Raw genomic sequence first — 23919 nt, forward strand, 5'->3', positions numbered from 1 at the left:
TCATGGCATATCAGTGCTTTGTGTTGGAAGCCTGTGGCATATATTTTACGTTTGGGATTACTGCTATTTTAGAGTGTGTAGACACAGATCATCAATGCTGTGAGCATCCAGCAGAGACACAGCCAAATGAAACTTGAACTCGAACAGCATTTCTCTTTAGGGATTCCTAACTTACCATCTTTATATGTCTTTATAAAATGTTCAGATAAAAATATCATCTGCCTTTTTTTAATGGGTACATTATTGATTTAGTTACATCCCTAAAGAATGGTAACTTTGGTACATTTCTTTAGAAAATATACTCATGAGTTCTGAAATTTCTTTTGTGTGAAAAAGAACCAATTATAAATAATAATTTCAGTTATATCTGTAATCAAAAATTAAGCCCAGTTCATGTATAGTCACCTAAAATGAATAAATACATGCTCTTGAAATACATATATTTTATATACTGTTACATGTGTTACAATTTAAATGATGTTACAATTTAAAATACCATAAATATTTGAAACCATGAGATAATGCTAAACTTTTTTTCTGTTTTGGTTTTGGTAGCAGGGAATAACTGGAATTTCTTGTTTGGGTGCTTATTTAAAAGAGTGGAGAGACATTTTAAGACATAAAATATATATATCAGTAGTATTTTTGAATTTTTATGACAGTGAAAATTCAGAAACAGATATCTTTGTGTGCAGATTGGCTAATCCTACAATCATTGTATTTGGAATATGACTTGAAAATATTATTTTAAAATTTTTACAAACTTGCTAGCTTATTTGGTTTTTAGATGCTTGAAATTTTTTACGAAAGTCTCAACCTGGTAATGACTCATTTCAACTCACTGACTCATTTCAAAAAGTTGAAATACACATCCATCAATCAGTACTGTAATAGTAAGAAAAATTGTTTTGTTTTCTCGTACACCTGCCCTTTGTAGTGTCAAGTTGGTGCAAAACCACCTCTGCCCATGTGCCAGAAAGAGTAAAAGGAAAGAACCCAATAAAGCTTCATTTAATTCCGTTTTCACCACCTGGTACTTTGTCTTACCACTTTAATTTTGAGCTGTCAGCACCAATCAGCAACTTCTACTTCTTCTCACTTTTGTTTTTTTTTCTATTCTGTAAAACTAGATGTTTAGCTTGACTGAAACACATAACTCTACTCTTTGTATCTAATTTCCTTCTAAACAAACACCAATTTCTCTCACATACTGAAGAAGATAGTAAACCCAGAGCGGGTATCTTAGTTTGGGCTGCTGTAACTCATTAGCATAGACTGGGTGGCTTAAACAACAAACATTTATTCCTCACAGTTCTAGAGACTGGGAAGTCCAAGATCAAGGTGCCACCAGATCTACTGTCGTGGTAAGATCTGCTTCCTGGTTCATAGAAGGCCATCTTCTTGCTGTGTCCTTATATGGGAGAAGAAGGGCAAGAGAGTTCTCTGAGATCCTTTCTATAAGGGCACTAATCGAATTCGAGAGGGCTTCAGCCTCATGACCTGATCACCTCCCAACAGTCTCGTCTCCTAATACCAGCACCTGGGAGTGTGGATTTCAACATATGAATTGTGGGGGATGCAAACATTCAGTCCATTGCAGCAAGGAACAGGCAAGAGGCATCAGAAGTCATACCTTGAAAATGCAGATCAAACTATTGAAGATTATCTAAACATCTGAAACATTTAAAAACCCCATCCCTTCATCAAGGCTTAAGTGAGCATCTTATTTCAGTCTATTCAAATGTTTAGGCAATAAATGTGCTTTTGGGACCTTCCATGTGCCTGACTCTGTACTAGGAGCTACTGGGAAAGTAGACCCACTCCCTGGATCCCTAAGGTCACATCCAGTTATAACCCAGTCTGTTTATTAATGGTGTCATCAGCTTCACTCACAGTTTTTTCTCTCCACTCTCATTTTTTTCTTTGTCTCAAACTCCAATAATTTGCATCATTTTTCATTAAAAATAAAATTTTCCTTATTCCTTAACAGAAACCTTGTATTTTTCTTAACTTTTAAATTAGAAATCAATCTAGATAATATCAAAGTTTCCATTCAGTTCTATTTGCCTAGAAATATAACAGTGTGTTTTCTGTTTTTATGAAAGGAAAATTCACTTTGATCTTCAAAAATAGTAGGGCTGGGGAGTGTGCTGCATCTCCCACTCTGACTGATTCTCCTAGTGAGAATTATTTTTGTCCCTTGTGTGCCTCCCCCACGTCCAGCCTCTCTAGGACCGTGTTTTACAAAAGTCCAGTCTGACCATAAGGGGATGTTCTTCAGAACACTGGTTGGGAGGCTCAGCAGGTGATGCTCAAGTACTCAGTCTCAGGGAGGAGGAATGGGCGGAAGGCTGTGAACCCCCAGAAGTAAACTTGCCTTTTACTTAACTTAAGAGAACATTTGGCAGAGAAATACAAACCAAAACCACAATGAAGTACCACTTCACACCCACTAGGATGGCTATAATCAAGACAATGAAAAATAACAAATGTCAGTGAAGATATTGAGAAATTAGAACCTTCCTGCATTGCTGGTGAGAATGTAGAATTGTGTAGTCCCTATGGAAAATGATCAGGCAGTCCCCCAAAAGGTTAAACATAGAGTTACCATAAGACCCAACAAATCCACTCCTAGATATATACCCAAGAGAAATGAAAATACATGCTCACACAAAAAGCTATACATGAATGTTCATAGCAGCATTATTCACAATAGCCAAAAAGTAGGAACAACCCAAAAGCCCAAAAACTGATAAATGGATAAATAAAATATAGTATATCCATACAGTGGAATATTATTGGAAATAAAAAGGAATGAAGTATCGATACTTGCTCCAACATTTATGAACCTTGAAAACATTCTGCTAAGTGAAAGAAGCCAGTCACAAAAGACCACGTATTGTAAGTTTCTGTTTAGAGGAAATGTCCAGAATAGGAAAATCAGAATAGGAAAACCAGAAAGTAGATTCGTGGTTGCCAGGGACTGGAGGATATGAGGGAATGCGGGGGGTGGGGGGGAGCCGGGGGCGGGAATGGCTAAGAGATGTGGGGTTCCCTTTGAGGTAATGAAAATGTTCCAAAGCTGATTGTGGTGATGGTTGCACAAATCTGTGAAACTAAAAACCATTGAATTGTCCACTTTAAAAAAAAATGAGGAGAGTACAAATATCTTATGTTAAATTATATTCATCATTCTTTTAAAAAATTAAATTCTAAAACATCTTAAAAACAAAACTGTGTGTCGGGGGTGAGGGGATCTGGCCTTTATGTATTTGTAGATATATCACACAAAATTACTTTGTCTAGATTTATGAAATTTGGAGCCTAGCCACAAAGGTTGTGTTTTATTTGTACATATTTTTTTTCCCCATGTCCTCACCCAGATAATTTGAGATCATAGCCATAACAATCAAGTAAATTCAGATTCCTCCCTACTCCCTTGCCCCAAAACATTTTAGTCTTGTATTTTTTCAAGAGCACTAAAGAAAAGGTTTTGAAACCTAAATACTAACGATTAGTTGTTAACACAGTGGCAACACAAAAGATAATTGCCAGTCTTCTATTTCATACTAATTATCCTGTTTGCCAGCTGATTCATCATGAGAATTAGATTTAGATGCTAGAGTCAGTTCCATCCCTAGAAATAGCTCCATGACAACCAAAAGGAATTCCTAATTTCTGGAAAACATTAGTTCAGGGGTATTTTGAGAGTTAAAGTGGTTGCTCAATTATTTAGAGTTCCGGCAATAAGAGAAAGTGGAGAATTAACGATAGAAAAGCATTCCTGGCATTTTATAGCAGTGGGTAACAACAGAAAGACAGCTAATGATCAACTAAGAAGGTATTTGCATCTGTGATACGACCTCTGCTCAAGATTCCAAACAGTCATCTCACTTTAAAAACACAGCCTTCATGTCTTCTCTTTTCGTCCCATTTCCTATACCAAGCCACACTCATCCCAGCTCAGGATCAAAAGTAGAGCTTGCCAGCGGTGCTGGTAACATTTTCCCTGTACCATCAAAGGCTGTTTAGATGTGGAGTCTTTCTCCTTAAGCACACTTAACTTGTGCAGCCAAGATTACTGAAACAAGGAGTATTTGGCAAGGCAAATACATTGTGAAATTTGTTTTAATGCTTTGACTCATGAGTGGCTCTGGGAGCTCAGATTTGAAGCTTTTTATCCGTATTTACTCTGGTGCTCCAAAAGTGTAGCAGTTGAGTGTTTAAAGAAGAGGTCAGGCAAACAGATTCTGGCATTAGATAAAGCTCCTTGAGAACCTGACTTTTGTATTTTCTAGCTAAAATTCTCTGTCATACTTTTTTTATGGAAAATAAAGTACCTATCTTGTAGGATTACTGCGAAGAGTAAACAAAATATCCATTTAAAGCACTTAGCACAATGCCTGACTCAGTTACCTATTATGAGAGTGCCATATATGTGGGACTCTCCAGACAAGAAGTCTTTTTTTTTTTTCTGCTTTATCTCCCCAAACCCCCACATACACAGTTGTATATCTTAGTTGCAGGTCCTTCTAGTTGTGGGATGTTAGACAAGAAGTCTTGACAGGGGACACGCCAAATCAATCTATCCTAGTTCCAGAGGTACAAAGAGCTTCTTTATGAAAAGACACCGAAATGTTAATCTTTTCTGGGAAATGAATATTTGGATGGACGTCAGGTATTTGATAAAGTCAAAGATGATGACCTAGTAATTAAGAAGAGATTGCTTATTATATATATGGGAAATGACATTAAAGAGAGCTAGAAGATAGGAGAGAAAAGGGTACTAGAAGGTGATTGCTATGTAACAGGTCTGAAGAGAATGGAAGATGGAAGAGGGAGAGACACAAAATGCAAATATCCATAGGAAGGTTCATAGGGATAAATAGTCTTCAGTGAAGTGGAAAGCACAGGATGAGGTGGAGAACAGAGTCAGGGTATTAAGAAAGACTGGTGTTTTGTTTTGTTTTTGACTTGTGTGTGAGAGAAGGAATTTTTTTCACCTTTGCAGTTTGAAGTGATTGGCATCAGCCAGGGAAACATGAAAAAAGCAGAGAGAGGGGGTAGGAAAAACAAGATGTGGTGAGCACCAGAAGTGAGTTAAGATCGAAAAATTGGATAACTGAAATCTGGATAATTTGCGATAGAGGCTTTAGAAGTCTCATGTCCTGATACTCTGCTCATAACCAGCACCCAGAGGGAGGCAGGACTAGTAACTGAACTTCTTTTTACTTTGCCTGCAGAAGTCACAAATACCTATTTGGCTCTAAATTTAGGAATAACAGTAGTTTCCCTCCTTTCCCATCCTGGCCAAATGACCTTTCATCCGTCATTTAACTTCTGTGCACATATAGCCATCTTGCTTAATGGAGACGTTTTGAAAGGATTAAGTGTTGGGGGTAGAACAAATGTTAAATGAAAAATGTCATGATGTTTAACTCTTATGGCTCTATATGAGGTTGGTTAGTTTCTCTATTAACAGTTCACTTTCTGGCAGTAAATTAGGTACTTTGGGAATCTTCCCAAATTGTTTCAGGCTGCTTGACTCATTTATCATGTTGAAGAAAAAAATTATTACTGGTTCCCCAGAACATTTATATGTTGTGTGTGAGTTTGAGTACTAAGCAGTTAATTACTCCTATAATTTTCATTCCCATTTTACAGATGAGAAAGCTGGGGTAGAAGGAGTGGTTGTTCAAGTAATCCTAAACTCAAAGAGGCGCATGTTTGTCCTGTGACTTCATACCCACAGCAAATGAATGCACTTTCAATGAAACCTAAATGGATTTTGGGGATGTCGGGCAATTTCAAGCCCAGATCTGTGCTCAGCCTCCTGCCCCCTCATGTAGACGCAACCTTATGGCCTATTTAAGACTGAAAGTCTCTGAGGGCTCCTAAACTCTCCTGAAGTCTGAGTGTTCATCTCAGATGGTCATCCTGATTTTATCCCTGGACTTCATTATTATTGAGTTCTAACGACAGGTCAGATGGAAATTCTATAGCTGAGAAACATCCCAAATTAGAAATACCTGAAAGCAAGAATGACACCAGCCAACAAACCTTATTTCCAAAGAATTGTTAAAACCCTCAGGCCTCATTATACAAACAAGCCAAGAAGCAGAACTTTATTTATAATCCAAGTAATAACACATGATGGGACAATGGTTTATAAAAACTACAGCACTTCATTTCAAATTAGCTGAGGGCCTATTTTGACCTCCAAAGATCTATAAATATGGCTTAAGAGTAGCAAAGCTGGAACTAGAGCCAGGTCTGCAGACTCCCGTCCACTACACTTTCTATTATGTCAAGAGAAGCTGCCCAGTGGGAGCGTTGGGAGGATATTAAAAAATAATCCAGGATCCTTGTAGCATAAGTGAGGTCTTCTGTTCCAGGGAGAGTTTTGGCTCCTCCAGTTCCCAATACAGTCGTGAGGATTTGTCGCCATGTGCTGGCTGGTTGACTTGAAGATCTCCTTCCCTAGAAATCATTAAAAGATCATAGGCAAAAGTCTGTCCTGGGGGTTCAGATGAATTATCTTCAAGGCAGGAGATTAGAAGATGTCTTATTGATTTACAATGAGATAAACTGTTGGGCCTTTAGTTCAAATACCCACAAACCCCCCTAATCTGTTATTACCATATCATCCACGTTTTCCACTTATATTTAAACTGAGCTTGTTGGACTAAGGGTGTTTTCTGTTTTATTTCTCAGGTTGTGGTTTCTCGATCAGGATCGTTAACCCCTCATGTGAATTTTCACCTGGATTCCCACCCTGTGTCTCCAGAAGTGATTGTGGAACACCCATTAAACCAAAATGGCTACACACTGGTTGTCACCGGGAAAAAGGTAAGCCCTGTTCCCACAGGGAGGTTTCATGAGTGCAGGTCTTCCTGAATGGATATTTACAGCCAGCGTCATGTGGCTCTTTTTAAACTCTCTCTTCATCCTGGATTTACCTCGCCTCTGTCAAGTTCTTTCTTGAGTATTCCAGAGATCTTCCGAAATCAAGTTAAATTTTTATTCAGGGAAGATTGGACCTAGGGGAGGTTCTCGTCATAATGAGTACTTCTCCTTTTGTCCTGTATTTCTCAATGAGAAAAACAAACACAGAATGAGAATTCCAGTCCTACTGGCAGAACTCTAGGGCAGGCAGATGAATCCTGAAATGTGCGCTGGAATCTGATGCCAGCCAGTAATCCCTTTTCTCTGAGAGAAGGAGGTGCGTCTTGATGCCAGAATGATGTGTAAACTTACTTAGAATTTCCCAGGGGTCCAAGTGTGTTTTCCAGCAGCTTAAATTATATTCTTGTTATTTTAAAATCGTCTCAGACAGTGCAAAATGTTCCTACTAAATAGAACCTCTAATATTGCATGACAATGCTTGGGTTCACTGGACAGTAATGTTAACTTTTATCACGTAACAATAGAGGGAAGGAAGGAATTTGATTTTTTAATATTAATCTCTTAATTATTATATGATTTGCACACAGTAGATTCTGTAAAATTATATTTACATGTATCTTTGGTATATTTAGTTTTTATTTAACAAACAAACAACTCCTCTGGAAGCTCTTCCCATCACTTTTCTTCACAGATCACCAAGATCCCACTGAATGGCTTGGGCTGTGAACATTTCCAGTCCTGCAGTCAGTGTCTCTCCGCCCCTCCCTTTGTGCAGTGTGGCTGGTGCCACGACAAATGTGTGCGATTGGAGGAATGCCACAACGGAACATGGACTCAAGAGATCTGTCTGCCTACAATCTACAAGGTAGGAATCTCTGTCTGCTGACGTGTGTGTTTCTTGGTAAACACAAATAGCTTTAATGAAAAAAAAATCCCAAAATTAATTTTCTTGTTTAGCTGTAAGACATCAGCCAAAGCACCGTCTCCCTCTGTGTTATTTCTTTAGGGTGGCATTTTGGGCACATCCCCCTGAGTCCTGCCCTTGGAGTGTTGACATCACGCTCACTAAGTAGATTCTTTCCTGGGCAATAGCTCTCCTTTAGTGCCGTGTGAATAAAAGTGGTAGCTAGTGAGCAGCATTGCTCCCCGTTTCCTCACCCTGGGGCCTGTTCCCGCCTGACTCACCCACTCTCTGATTCCACACTACTCACTTTATCTACCAGGTGCCCAGACATGAGCCTCCACCACACATGGAGATCTGCTCATGGCATAACCCAGAACCCTAAGCTGAACCATGCAAGGTAGAGATCACAGCCATGCTGGGGCAGACAGGACAAAAGTTTTCTTCCTGTCTGACACATAGATGGTGGCCTGGACTCATCACAGATGAGACTAGAGGTTACTTATCAGGATTATGTGGAAGGAAAGTGGATGGTCGACACTCATGAGTAGCTGTGCGCCTTCTCTCAAAATTCCTGGAAGAGCAGTAAAGGAGCAACTGGTGACTATACTAACCTCTGTGCTCTGTGAGCCAATTCATTCCAAAAATATTTATTGAGTGCATACCACACAGCGGGCACTCTTCTAGACACTGGGGCGATACAGTCTGAACAAGACAAAGTGCCTCTTGCTATTAGAGAACTTAGCTTCTAGCAGTGGACTTCAGCCGTGACACTGTAGGCACGCTCTAACTCTCTGTTGCCCTGTTTGCTTAAGCATATATTTGGCACTATGAAAATCTCCCTGGCAGTTTTTTTAAATGTCTTAATCCAAATACACTGTGCTTGAAAATACTTCCCTGCCGAGGACCCAGTGTGTATTTTTTCTGTCTGCGTGTAGAACAGTTGGACTTTAGTAAATAGTTCTTGTGAAAGATTCAAGTTAAAGGTCTTGGTCGCCTGATGGAAGCGCAAGTAAACAAAGTGCGTGAGTTAGAACAAGAGACGCCCCCAGGCGCATAGCTGTTTTCATTTAGTTACGGTTTGGGCAAGATTTGTACTGGGTGAGTGGATTTTAAACCAAATCATTTTCTGTTAGGTGTGACACAATTAGTAAGACTTAGCTTGATCAGCCAGAGAATAAACCAGAAGATAGTAAGAAAACAAATTTAAATCTATACTGTAGTATCTATGCAGCTTTTTTTTGTTTAATATACTTTTAAAACTACATGCAATTGTATACTTTTTTAAACACACAGCCTTGGCAATTTGAGACACTGGAAATCTGAACTCAGCTAGTCCGTGAAAGAGAGATGGGGAGTGCATACACAATTAAATCACAACAATTTCATTGCAAAAATAGCCAAGCTGGTGTTTTAAATAAAGAGCAAGTTGAGAACCTCTACCAAGGACACATTTCATTTTGACCAATGTAGTTCCTTTTATGAGTCATGAAAGCGATATTAAAATGGTTAAAAACAGAGTAAATATTTCAGAATTTTCTGGAACCAGAGAATCTCTCATAATGTTTGAATCTCTTTCCTCTGTCACCTTTCTTAACTCCAGCACTCTAGTTGGTGATTTTAAAAGGTTGCGTTGCATCCTGCACGAGTCACTGAGGCTTGGGGCTGAACGGTTAGAGGGAAGCGGTGCAGCTGAGTCCATAAATCCCTTTCAGTTCATAGTTGTTAGAAAGATTTCATGCTGCACTGGAGCGTGACATTTAGCGTTCTTACAGCAAAAAATAAGATTATTCATCTTTTTCTTATCTGTCTTAAACTCTATAGGCACAAAACGCAGCTAATGTCTAGAATTTCACTTTCCAATAAGTGTAAGTTAACCTGCTTTTCAAGGTACATAATGTTCAGTGGCTAAAATTCTTTGCCGTTCTACTTTGGAGAGATTTCAGGATTGCAAGCCCATTATTTTATTTCAAACATGTTATCTGATCTTGTCGTTAAAGAGCAATGAGAAATGCTTCAGAAAAGGAAGAGCATTTTCCAGTGTATTCTGAATTTATTAGGATAAAATTGTCACATCTTGTAGGATCAGATTCAATCCCAGTGAGACAGTAAAACGATTTATTAATTGATCAGAAGACTCAGATAAGAAGCTACAGTGATATCTTATGAGAGGGAGGGGTCGTGCCGGCAATACACTGTCACCAATATATCTGTGACTTTTTTCCTACTGAAGAGGCAAATTTTAACTTTCCAAGGTGTTTTTGTTGCTGTTTTTAGCTTTCTCAGGTATTATCTTGGTGGATTTTGAAAAAAATGATCATTTCAATCATTTTCACCTGTGAAAGGATGATAGCTGTTTTTGTGGCTATTTCTCCCCTAATCCAGACAGGTGGGAGTCCAGCCTCTGTGGCTTTGTACAGACACTCATTTCCTTCCCACAGAGTTTCTCTGCCCTTCAGGATAACTCAGAGTTTGCCAGCCCATTGTTGGTTCTATCCAAGGGTGTGTAGTCCAAGACTACTTCCTTCCTTTTCCCCTGGAAGAGTGAACGTTACCCCGTAAGCTAAGGGGAAGATGCTCAGAAGCGCCCCCCTGCCCTAGTATTTCAGCCTGGAAAGAAAAGCTCAGTAGAGCTGGCCTTTTGAATCCTAACAGTCTAGCAGAGTTTTTATAATATCCATTTCTGTTGCCAGTGCACCAATTGAACACCTCTCAGTGTCTTTTCTTGAATCATCACCCACTCCTTTTTCCTTATTTAGAAAGTGATGATGTTTGTGGAGTGACAGACTTCAATTTTTACATAGAAAGCGGCAGGGGGATTCAGGCAGCGGGATCAGGCCAACATCAGCCTTGGGCAGCTGCTTTCAATGGGGGAGCCTCTTCATTAAATGAGGGAACAGCACTGTGTGGCTGCCTTGGGCAGGAGAGTCGGGGAGGGTTAGCTGTCTGTTCTCTCCTACTGGATTTCTAACATAATAATAAACAGATATTTTTCCCCTAGCAGCTCTGATTTGGCTAGACATGCACGAGGTAAGTTTTCATGAAAGGCACACTGTGTAATGGATTTTATGGGTAAAACAGCTATCATAGAAGCATTAAGCTAAGACTTTAAAGGGGTTTGGTAACAAGGGTAAGTTAAGACTTTGGTTTGCGATTATTTACTTGGGAGGGATGGGAATGTTTGCAAATTGGAATTTTGCTAAAGGCCTTTCTAAATTGTAAAAGAATCACTTGGAGGCTTTCACTAACTGGCCTTAAGCAAATACCTTTCCTGGTTTTTGAGCTGCCTCTGGAGTGGTGCTGTGTTTTCCCACCATTGTACTTTACAGCACAATTTACAATGTGTCCCCCAAAAAGAGCACTTCCTTTCTCAATTGTCACAGAGCTGCTGAGGAGATTATTTTTAACGTGGAAATTTGTTTTGTCGTAATAGTTGTAGCCTAAAAACAGTTGTCTTATAGACTTCATAAGAGCTAGTGCCATCTTATGTCACAGTTGCCAAAGTTTAATTAATAAATTCAAATTTTACTTTTAACACACCAAAAGTGAGCCTACAATAATAAACATGAACCTATTGTTTATTTAACATTGAACATGGGATGGGGGAAAAGAATCAATCCTATGTAAATAATGTAAATAAATAAATGTAATTAGAAACAGTGCTACAATACAAATCACATTTGGGGCTCTCTCCAGTTCTTTTTTTATCTCTTTCGAATAAAAATAATATATTGTTTGCATTAAATATTACATCAGTTTGAAAAGGCTAAGTTTGTCAACCAACAAGCTGGTATATATCAAATAATGACCATATTTAAAGAAAAAAGAAAAATCACAAATCGGTAATAAATGTGAATTAACAAGTGTAAAGAAATAGATTCAGCTATTCATTTATTGGTGCCTGGCACATAGTGGATGATTTATAAAGAATGAATGAATGGCGTATATGTGTGGAATACCACCTATGTGTTTGTTATTATGATAGCTGCTGAATGCAACTGTGAAAACACTAGATACCAAAAGAGGTATTTTTACTGTGTGACTTTCTTCTCTGAGTGGGGAATACCATAGCAACAAAAATGTCGCACACACCCAGCGGGTGCACAGAGTGGGGCATATATTGGGACTTGGCTTCTAGGGCCCATGAAGGAGGGTTGAGCAGTTTGATCTGGAGGCCCATGAAGGAGTTATAATCAGAGTTATAAGCATGTAAGAGTCTGGGTCCAAAGTGTGTCGTCTTCAGCCTGGAAGATTCCTAGGAGACAAATACACTTCAGAGTGGCCCCAGAAGGCCCTGCATTCGCACCCAGGCTGAATCTGCTCTCTGTGCCATCTCTGGATCTCGTGGAGACAATTTGTTTCATCAGCATGCCAGATAGTTTTAACATTTGTTCCAGATTTTCTGAAATTTGTGACCCTTTTTTCCTTTAATGAAAATTCAGTTTCTTTAGTTGGTGGGAAAATGGAAGAAGCTCGGACCCTTTGAGGACAGATGTTTTGTTTGTTTTTCATACATATGAAAGATAATAATATACTGGGATTTTTTTCAAGTTCTATGTTGTTCTTGTAGGTTTTCCCAACCAGTGCCCCCCTCGAAGGAGGGACAACGCTGACAGTATGTGGCTGGGACTTTGGATTCAGGAAGAATAATAAACTTGATTCAAAGAAAACCAAAGTTCTCCTTGGAAATGAGAGCTGCACCTTGACTTTAAGTGAGAGCACGTCAAATACGTAAGGAGCTTAAAGTACTTTGCTGGGGTGTGGTGGGAAAACAGGTTTTGTTTTTGAATGAATACTTGTAAAAATTGCCCCAAAAGTCCATCTCTTGAATTAAAAAGGATCTTGGCCTATCCCGTCCCTTGTGGATATGTTTTGTTTATAATCCTATTTCCTTACCACGATTAAGGAGGGAGAAAGATGACATTACCTAGGTGAAGAAGAATCCAGCACTGGGAGTTTTTCAACCGTTTTGTAACAACTCTTCACAAATTGTCTGGTTAGATTTGAAAGAGTAGCACTAGTTGGGGGCGCTCTATCTTTAAAAGTCTTCAAATATAGAGTCTCCAACGGCTTTCTGAATAAAAGTCAGTGCACAGCTCAGTATAGTCCCTCTCTTCTAAATTCACTTTCTAACCTCAGAAAGGAGTGAAGCAGCTAAATCACATTTTTGAGACTTGATTTTTTTTTGATGATTTTAAATTTATATTTGCTCATATTTATTGGCACTGTAATATAAGGGTATATCTTATTTAGCCATTCCCAAATCCTGGGAGATAGCGATACCATTCCTCTTTTACAAAAGTGGTACCTAAAGTTCGGAGAGATGGAGTGTAGCTTAGCAGAGGTAATCCAGAGAGAAAGAGCCAAACAGCCCTTCAGACTTTACTCTCCTGATCCAAGACATCTGCTTGTTCTATATCCTACATGGACCTTGTGTAAGATCTGAATCTCATAATGAACAGAGAACCCAGAAATTTTTAGTTATCATGTAGTAACACCACCAAGCATTTAAGGTTTTATGGTTGATCCTATTCTATCAAGCGGTTATTTTATACCTAGTAGAATTCCTTCCACGGTTACACTAAGGTCTAAATCTACTCATTTTACTGAGATCAAATCAATTCATGTCATACTGTTTAGCTTAATGGCAAAACAAATTCATTCTAGAAATTCCCCTTATAAATTGTTACTCATTACATTACAAATTAGAGCCTGTAAAAGTGAAACATAATTTACTCTCTTCTTTAAAAGGTTATTTAATAAAACAAACTATATTTATACTTTTTCAGGACTATAATAAGATTGTTAATTCAAAAATAATTCTGGGGGCCAGCCCAGTGGTGCAGCGGTTAAGTGCACACGTTCTGCTTCAGCAGCCCGGGGTTCGCCAATTCAGATCCCAGGTGCAGACATGGCAATGCTTGGCAATCCATGCTGTGGTAGGCGTCCCACGTATGAAGTAGAGGAAGATGGGCACTGATGTTAGCTCAGGGCCAGTCTTCCTCAGCAAAAAGAGGAGGATTGGCAGCAGGTGTTAGCTCAGGGCTAATCCTCCTCAAAAAATAAATAAATAGATAAAATAAAATAATTCTATTGGTGGGGGCCAGCCCCGTGGCCAAGTGGTTAAGTTCACATGCTCTGCATTGGCGGCCCAGGGTTAGCTGGTTCAGCTCCTGGCTGCAGACCTACACACCACTCATCAGGCCATGCTGTGGCAGCATCCCACATAGAAGAACTAGAATGACTTACAGGTAGGATATACAACTGTATACTGGGGCTTTGTGGAGAAAAAGAAAAAGTAAAAAGGAAGACTGGCAACAGATGTTAGCTCAGGGCCAGTCTTTCTCATGAAAAAATAAATAAATAATTGTCTTGAAAATCACAATTTCATTATTTTTAAGTGATTTAAATAAGCACATCATGACAAGTATAACCACAGAGATGTACCTGTTGACATACTTTAACAAAGAGATAGGGTTTATTTATAATTAACCCAATGTTTCATATGCTGTTGAAATACCGTTTCTTTATCTTAAGTATGTCAAACATCATGCTTACAATTTTATAGAATTAGAGTTAGATTAGACTTAGATTAGACTAAGATTGAACTTTTCAATTGGTGAAGTCTGCATTGATGAGGTTAACATTTCCTGTTTTGTCTGTATAAATAATATAATGCAGTCAATACAAAGTTTAGCGTAGTAGTACAGAAACAGAATTACATCATTTTCAGCCCAAATGCTTACCACAAAACTCTGCTTGCTATTTGGAGTAGTCAGCTCACAATTTAGAGTTAATGTCCCTTCATATCAAACAGCCAAACCAGAAAATGCCTTTGGATTTGTAACATATTAAACTTTGTTTTTTTCAGGTTGAAATGCACAGTTGGTCCTACAATGAATGAGCGTTTCAATATATCCATAATTGTTTCCAACAGTCGAGGGACAGCACGATATAGTACATTTTCCTATGTGGTAAGTCTAAGCATTACTTTTCTCATGATCTAGGATATTTAATTGTAACTTAATCTATTTAGAGTTATAAACTTAACAAGTTACTTTGTTTTGTTTTTATCTCCCATTCAGGATCCTATAATAACAAGTATTTCTCCAAGTTATGGTCCTAAGACTGGTGGCACTTTACTTACTTTAACTGGAAAGTACTTAAACAGTGGGAATTCTAGACACATTTCAATTGGTGGAAAAACATGTACCTTAAAAAGGTGTTGTAAATTTACTTTTTGTTGCATCAGTCACGTCAGATTAATATCTGTACCTAACAAGTCAGGAAAAGGTTGTTCTTTTTTTGTGGAGAAATATCAAGATGTTTATTATTTACTCTCCTGCTTACAAAACTTCCTCCTTCCCATATCTATCTACTCCCTTTTGTGGATTTTTCTACCCTTCCCTTATTGTTTATGACTTCCATTTTTAAGTTTTCTCCTCCCATCAACCTTCTATACTGTTATAGCTTAGTATCCTAGCTATGCTATGAGCTGTGAGATTCTGGTGATTGACAATAAATTAAAATAAACATTTCAATCAAGATTTACAATTAGACTAAGTCATTTTGGGGAGGTGCGAAAATCATGAGGGAGAGTGGGTTTGGAGGGAAGTTATGTTTTTGCTTGTTAGAGTTGGAAGAGCTCAGTTTAATCAACTACCAAAAGGATACTTTAAAAATTGCTTAAAATCTCAAATATTTTGAAGTCAAGGATGGCTTGTCTACCATAAGGCTGAGTCTGGGATCCAGTCAAATGCAAGCAGCCTACATTAGAAAGAGCTTTTTCTAAGGGCCCACCCAGTGGCGCAGCAGTTAAGTGCATATGTTCTTCTTCCGTGGCCCAGGGTTCACCAGTTCAGATCCCAGGTGCGGACATGGCACTGCTTGGTAGGCCATGCTGTGGCAGGCATCCCACATAGAAAGTAGAGGAAGATGGGCACGGATGTTAGCTCAGGGCCAGTCTTCCTCAGCAAAAAGAGGAGGATTGGCGACAGGTATTAGCTCAGGGCTAATCTTCCTCAAAAAAAAAGAAAGAGCTTTTTCTAGACCACATCAGGAAACAGCCTATGTTAGTAAGAGGTTTTTCTAGACCACAGCAGGAAATTCCCATTTGGGAGCCATTGAGTGATAGCCTCTTGATATATGGATATAATTCTAAAATATGTGTTTATCTAGTAGCTAAGGTTCGTTTTCTTAATTTTTTTGTTCAGTGTGTCAGATAGTATTCTTGAATGTTATACTCCAGCCCAAACCACTCCAACTGAGTTTCCCGTTAAACTGAAAATTGACTTAGCCAACCGAGAGATGAACAGCTTCAGTTACCGGGAAGACCCCATTGTCTATGAAATTCATCCAACCAAATCTTTTATTAGGTAAGTAAGAGTGTCTGATGAGTATAAGAAAATAATGAACATAAGGATGGTTTAGCTGTCGAATAGTGTAGAGGAATTGCAGTTTTATCTGTGGCTTTGATGCTGTTGCATTTCCTTTGAAGACTGACTTTCCAAATCAGGAGTGAAAACTACATTCAAGGTCTGAGTACAATTTGACTTTATCAGTGCTAGTTCACGAGAAGAAACATTTTATCCTATTCTATTACTTTTAAAATGGACTTCAGTAAGGCAGTTTAAAGTGGCACCATAGTATTTATGCTCTTATATTATGTACATGTCAATTCTGTACTAACCTTAGTGCCCAAAAGTGGAATCACCCTTTTTCCCTCCATTCTTCAGTATATTTTAGCCCTGCCTGCTTCACAGGCAGCTTTTCCCGAAATCAGACTCCCTTTGAATCAGTATCTCGTTGGACGCAGTTCAGGCTGCCTTGTTTCCGCTAATTCTATCAGTCTAGCAACAATAGTTCATTTTTCTTTGGATTTTTTTTCGGAGAGAAAAAATATTTCTTTTGCATATTTGGTGAATAAAAGGACAAATGAAGTTCTTCAGTTTATGAAATAAGTTTTAAAAACTATTTTCCAGTTAAATAAGTTGTTCCCAAAGAAGAGTTACCACTGAACTTCCATTTGCCTTTGGCTGTAACTTGCAATCACTACATGTGATTTAATTGAACTTCTCTCTTTAAATACTTGGTAGGGAAAGAACGTCTCACTATTGCTATTGCTATTTGTCTATTTTATTTTGCCAGTGGTGGGAGCACAATTACAGGTGTTGGAAAAAATCTGAATTCGGTTAGTGTCCTGAGGATGGTGATAAATGTACGTGAAGCAGGAAGGAACTTTACAGTGGTAAGTCCTTTGAATGATGGTTGTGCTTAAAGCTTTGCATCTGTGCCTCCACCACTGGCTTTCAGGGTACATAGGATATTTTGGTTTTGCCTTTAATGTTTGCTAGTTACCTTCTTGCAGCAGAGGTCAAATAGTATTTTTTATTTGAAAACTAAAGTTATCTAGTCTTAGGCCAACATTGTAAAAAATACACACACACACATACGTATATAATGTTTACACACAAATGAGGATCATCAACGAGAGGCAGTGTCTTTAAAGACAGGCGGTACAAATGGAAACCACACCATTCTCTGTCTTAGTCAGTTCGGGCTGCTGTAACAAAAATCCCATAGACTAGATGGCTTACGTAACAAACATTTATTTCTCACTGTTCTGGAGGCTGGGATGTCCAAGATCAAGGCACCAGCAGATCCTGGTGTCTGGTGAGGGCGCTGTTCCTGATTTGCAGAAGGCCATCCCCTCACTGAATCCTCACATGACAGAGAGAGGAAGAAGCAAGCTCTCTTGTGTGTCTTGGTATAAGGGCAGTGATTCTCTCGTGAGAACTCCACCCTCATGACCTAATTACCTTCCAAAGGCCCCATCTCCAAATACCATCACGTTGGGGATTAGAGTTCCAACATACGAATTTAGAGGGGCACACAAACATTCAGTCCGTTATTCCCCATCTCCCCCTTCTAATGCACCATAGAACATCAACCCTTTTGCTCTTAAAAACACCTTTGGGTAAAGCCTTTAATCTTGGAGCAGCATCCTTGTCTTTCTAAGTGGCGGGCACACCATGTGTTCTTACACCCCCTTCCTACCATTCTTCTTGGCCCTTTGTTAGCACATTATCAAGTAATGAGAAGGAGCGTTAGAATACTTATGTATGTCCTAGAGTGTGTGTGTTGTTTGGTATTTCTCTGCCTCTCCTCTTATTTGCAAGGTCAATCATAATTAAATTGAATGCTTCCTTAAAAGTGATTAACCTATTTTGTACTTTAACAATTTAGATAGGTCACATTAAAATGATAGTTTTAGTTTAGACCTCATGAAGGTTGGAGTTATTTACAAAGATTTCATATTTTTGTTTTCATATTTCATATTTTTGTTTTTCACTAATATAAAATGCCATAATCTAGTTAGACCTATGCACTCAACTTAGAATGAAAGTTTTAAGTGCCCCCTCTCAAGTAGTTCTTGATTGGGTGGGTGATAGATTGAATTACAACGCTTTCTTTTAGATTCCCCATCCAATATTTCTTGAAGACTAAGGCCACAGTGTTCTTTAATTACAAAAACCAATTTGGGGCTAAAAATGTCAAGCCAGATCACCAAACAATAAGGTCATCTCCAATGAGATTTTTCTTGACCTTCTCAATCAGCCACATTGCATCACCTCTAAAGAGTATTATTAGATTTTTATCATACTCCTGAGAGATTGTACTCCAGGGAGTCACCGTATGAAGTAGAGAGCTTTGAAACCAATCCCTTCACACAGCCACAAACAAAGTTAGAATACCGCTGCTATTAATTTAAAAGACATCAGTTCTCCACAGCCAAACATAACAATTTTTCATTAACCAAATAAGAATATCAGTACCCCTCTTTGGTGTTGGCGTGTGACTTTTGAAAGTAGAAATCTGGGAAATTATTAGTTTATCTAATTCACACCGAGCGTATGTTATTAAAATAATGGCTAGATTTCCTTCCTTCTCCCTCACTAACATTATGATGACACGTAGACCTACTCTTGGCTTTGTTCATTCATTCGTAATCAAACATTTATTAAAAACCTCCTAGATGTGAGACGTGAGAGTAGCACATCCTAAGGAAGATTCAAACAATGGTAGAAGATAAAAATCTTGTATCTTTACATATCTGGAAACATAAACTTCTGTTGTTTTAGCCACAAACATATTAGTGCAATAGAACTATGCATTAGAATTACACAAGAAGGAAAAATTCAGTAGGCCTATTTGACTATTGTTTATGAAAACTACTTCATAAAGAGACATGTGTTCCTTCCATATTCTCTGCTGCTTATGGAATTCGAAGCTGACCATGATGAATTGCGCCCATTCATTATTTAATGAATAAAAACTCTTGGTCAGGTCTGATTTAGATTTATTGATCCAGCCACAATTATTTTTAAGTCAAACAAACTCAAATCTTTTAAAATAAAAATACAGATACTAATCTCCTTCTTAACAAAATGTATATTAATTTGTTAATATGCATTATGTCCCTCAGTTTATTGTATAGTTTCCCAATTTCTTGTTGTTATGCAGAGAATTATTGTAATGGAAGTAAAATTGTTCATTTCCATTTTTTAAGATGATAGGAACAAAAGCATTATAATATGAATTTGATACAAAACTAATATTTTATTCATATATCTATGTATCAGTTTCCTTTATCTACTTACAGCATACATTTTAAAATGTAGGATAATTTTTTTAAATTATTTTTAAAAGAAAATATCAAATACCCTTTTTTGTTTGTGCTTTTTATGTGTATCCTGAGTCCTTTTTCTATTGTAGGCATAAGTAATTGTTTTATCTCCAACTCTACTTGTCAAAGAAAAGGAAATCTAAGGGATGTTGTTGCTTGTTTGTCTTTTCCTTGGGGGAAAAATTCAACCATTTAACCTTAAATTTGCCACTTTGTGCTGCTGGTTTAGTCTAAGCACAATCAAGAGGAAACCACATTTTCCAATCTTCCATAAATCAGAATTCCAAAGGGGAAGATTTGAAATGAGAGATGAAAGGGCATGAAATAATAATAGCAGAGCCTTTGTAAAATAGAGAGGATAGGAAAAGATTTACCAATATAGAATATAGAGTGAGTCAGAAGCTGTATAGCATGGGAGTTAAGACCGTGAATTCTGGAGCCAATGGCCTAGGATTTGTGCTCCCTTCTCTGACACGCAGAGCTGTGTGACCTGGTCTGATGACATAAGCTGGAAAAGCTCAGTTTCTTCGTCTGTAAAATGTGGGTAACCATAGCACCTACCTCATAGCATTATTGTGATAATTAAATGAGACCAACCTTGTAAAGTATTTTGCACAAAACCTGGCACTCAGTAATTGATAACTTAAAACACAGGAACAAGATGACCTAACTACATAGATAATTGTAATGTGAACCATATGGTGCTTGGCGGTTGACAGAGCACTTTTTCATGTAGTCATGTCATGTCATTGTGAATGACATTTTAGTCTTTCTTCTTAAATGAGGAGACTGAGTTTCCAAGAAAGGGCCGTGCCTTCACAGCTTGGTTAGGTAAAGGTAGGATGTGCATCAAGGACTTCTAACTGCGTTAGGTCCAGCTCCCACTCTGCCATGGCTGTTTCATAAACAAGGAGGCAGTCCCTCTAGGTGACTGTCCTGTCTTCTTAAGGAAAAGAAAGTGATGGAGGGAGAGCCAGCTTCTGATAGGTCAGCAAGCTTATCCCAGGTAGTTGAAGCTCTGTGTCCCTTTGAAGACAGCATTGTGCGGATAATTTTGTGTCTCTCATGTTTCCAGAAATGTGTTCCTCAACATTAGGAAGTTAAATGCAGATTTTTTTTCAAAAATTGTATCTTTTCAATTGATTATCTGAAGCAGTGAAATGTGGAAGTTACTATTGATGTTGTCAGCGATATTCTATCTACAGTGGATAATTGTGTCTCACTACAGGCATGTCAGCATCGCTCTAATTCAGAGATAATCTGCTGTACAACTCCTTCACTACAACAGCTGAATTTGCAACTCCCTCTGAAAACCAAAGCCTTCTTCATGTTGGACGGGATCCATTCCAAATACTTTGATCTCATTTATGTACATAATCCTGTGTTTAAGCCTTTTGAAAAGCCAGTGATGATCTCAATAGGCAATGAAAATGTACTGGAAATTAAGGTAAGAAATGCTTAAAATGTTCTCTTAAATCATCAACTTGAATTTAATTGACTTCATAGCTACATGAATAGAATTGCTGTACTTGGTGATTATCTTACACTCCATCAGCAAACACCTAAGCTCTGAAAAACAAGTCTTTTTGTCATAAGACTAAAAGGTAAGAATAATCGTGGACTGCTTTTTAATGAAGCGTTTAAAAACTCTTTCTTATGTATATATTAAAAAGTAGCAAATGTGGGACACAAATCCATTAAATAGGCTGCCTGTGATGCATTATCCTGCCAATGTTATGTATTTCCCCAGACTCCTAAATGTACTCATTATGAGATAAAAGGTAAGAGCCATAAAAGTGAAGGCAACAATTGTAGTTCTGTACTTCCTTGTAATACTTGGGATTATGTATCTGGGTGTGGTCATCTCTAAGCTGATTTATAAATGGAGCTGGTCTTCCTCTACTTTAGGAGTATCTTAGCCTCAAATGCAATTTAATTGGGGAATAACAGATCATCTTTTCTAACCCAGCCTGTTTCAAACAAAGAATACTAAAGCCCAGAGAGGTTAAGTGTTTTGACAAGTGATGAAATAGTCGCAGAACAAAGTCTAGAACACAGCTCTTTATGTTGCTTCAGTCATTTTTACTTCAAATAGTAATAAAACAGGCAAAATGATGAAGACTTGAATTATCTATAGCCCCAGTCCTTAGAAACAGCAAAATATTTATCTTCAACATGTTGTTTTTGACGTTCAGAATTTTTTCCCTGAAAGATAGCCTAAATGCCAATATGAACAAACATAAATAGGATAGTCCTTGTTTAGATGTAACATAAGTTCCCAGAGATCATCTTCATCCAAGTAATAATCCATTTCTACTGAAATTTTTCTGTTTTTTCAGTAAGATCTTATCTACAGCCAAATCCAAGCACACGTTCACACCCATACAAGTTTTCCAGCATTGCAATTGTGTTTTGTACGACAATTAAGCAAACCCAGCATGAAATGAAATGCAAGCCTGCTTCAGTGAGCAGTGTGTTTACCACAGCGAAGTTCTTTCATCTGCTTCTTTAATTAGTTTTAGAAAAGGAAAAAGAGCTTTTATCTCTTCTTTTTTTTTTCAATAAAACTAATCTAGTGTGACCTTTTGCTTTTAACAATTACCGTGTTTGCCATTTGAAAGATTCCATTTGGTTTTCCTTGATGAAAACAAAGGTTTATTTGCAAATATTTTTATGCCCAGATAAACTCTATTTTTCTGTTCCTGTATCTATGATGGAAGGATTAGAGATAAATGGTTCTTTATCTACCCTTCCAAGCACTGATATGGAGGAGAAAGCTTCTTTTTCTGTAAATTAAACACCCATTATTCAACATCCTGCAAAATTGTTGGACCAAGGAAAACACAATTTGACATCATCCTCAGCCTTTCAGTGCTATTCCCAACATGGCCCAAGGGGTCTCTGGAAACAAGACACAAAACACTTTCCTTTTTTTTGCCTATATACAGAATGACTCTTTTCTCTATCAGTGTATAGCACCTGTCATGCAACAGAGTGGCAATCTTGGGGAAAAGGGGCCAGTTAAGGGGGACTGTTTTTGTGTCATGATTCAGTCTCTTCCCATACTCCATTTCCTTATGTTTAAGAGGAAATCTTAAGGTATAAGAGAGTATTTGTGTGACAGTCCTTTAACACTTTCCCAGTCTCTAAAGTTGATCTCATTAAAACCTCTGCCTCTCTCAGGGCAGAAACAAAGGAAAGCAAAGCATGAGAAAAGAAAAGAGAACAGAAAGCCTCTCTGGGCAAGCATTGGACTGTTTTTATCAAAAGAAAAGATGCCGTTTTATCTCATGTTGTGCTCGTTCAATTACCATCCAAAACATGAGTGTGAAGTGTGTTTGTATTCTGTCAGTGAAAGCACGATGGAGAGAATCGTGTTTAGAGTGAGATTTGCTCCTCATTGCCAGCAGGAGTTCATGTTCCTCAAACAGCCATGCATACAAGAATTCCTTGGCAAAAAAGAGATTATGATAGTTTCCAGCCCTAGTTGTGAGAATTGCCTAAGTCAGCAGTTGGCCCAATGATGAACCATGGCCAAGAGGGCCAGCCAAGTTTAGATCAAGAGAACATAACGGAGACCAAGGATCAGTCACTCCTCAGAACGAACCAGAAACCCTATTGATTTGATGTGAGAGGTAGTTGATGACCAAGGCTTTGAGTCAGCCAGGTCCGATTGTGGACAGTGGTCAGCAGAAGTAGACGTCTCTTTGGGAGTACACATTAAGGCACAATGCTCATGTCAATAGCAGCTCACATTTGCATGGAATTTTAGTTAACACAGTACTTTGATGTATTATTTCCTCTGAGACTCGTGTGGACCTGTGAAGTTGGAAGGTCAGTGATGATGATCTCCATTTATAGATAAGTAGACAGAGTTTCAGAAAGATTAGGTGATTTGTCTTGGGTCACCTAGGGAGCAAATAGCAGAACTAGGACTCACACTCAGATTTCTTAATTAGAATTTGGTCTTCTTTCCACTAAATTACAGTACTTTCCATATTAGCTTTCATTTAATGGATACCAAAATGCCTTTCGTAACAGAAAAACTTTTCTAGCATATGGTATGTAGATACCCATACAATTCTTCAAGTGAAATAGCTCTAAACTCTTTACAAATACATAAAATCAATCCTATTTAAAGATACCCTGTAGTTTTCCCTAATTATCTTATTTTATGACTTTTTTGTGCATGAGCATATTTTATGGAAAACAGAGAAGTACAGTATTTAATGCTGGAACAAGGACTGCCTGGCACTGCCCTGAGGGGTTATCTTATTCTGGAGCATATTGATGTATATGATAATAGAGATGCTTCAGAAGTCTAGTCTGGAGAAAGCTAAAACAGGAAAAAGGGAGCAGGAAGATCAGCTAAAGTAGAGAGCAGGGACTCGGGCTGTGACATGGTGAGCGCAAGAACAAAGGTTGG

The 23919-nt window shown here is 38.1% G+C and overlaps 1 protein-coding gene across 3 annotated transcripts in view; it reads left to right on the forward strand.

Moving 5' to 3' along the window:
* Positions 1 to 23919, forward strand: part of MET (MET proto-oncogene, receptor tyrosine kinase) — a 112469-nt gene that overhangs the window by 58445 nt on the left and 30105 nt on the right. For all 3 annotated transcript variants that reach the window (XM_046669430.1, XM_046669429.1, XM_046669431.1), the window contains 8 exons: positions 6715 to 6849; positions 7598 to 7771; positions 12378 to 12538; positions 14679 to 14781; positions 14893 to 15029; positions 16021 to 16182; positions 16955 to 17054; positions 20722 to 20940. In XM_046669430.1, the coding sequence (XP_046525386.1) occupies positions 6715 to 6849; positions 7598 to 7771; positions 12378 to 12538; positions 14679 to 14781; positions 14893 to 15029; positions 16021 to 16182; positions 16955 to 17054; positions 20722 to 20940 (1191 nt within the window). The remainder of the gene's footprint in view (positions 1 to 6714; positions 6850 to 7597; positions 7772 to 12377; positions 12539 to 14678; positions 14782 to 14892; positions 15030 to 16020; positions 16183 to 16954; positions 17055 to 20721; positions 20941 to 23919) is intronic.

The sequence above is a fragment of the Equus quagga genome, chromosome 8 (assembly GCF_021613505.1).
Source record: "Equus quagga isolate Etosha38 chromosome 8, UCLA_HA_Equagga_1.0, whole genome shotgun sequence".
NCBI classification, from domain to species: domain Eukaryota; kingdom Metazoa; phylum Chordata; class Mammalia; order Perissodactyla; family Equidae; genus Equus; species Equus quagga.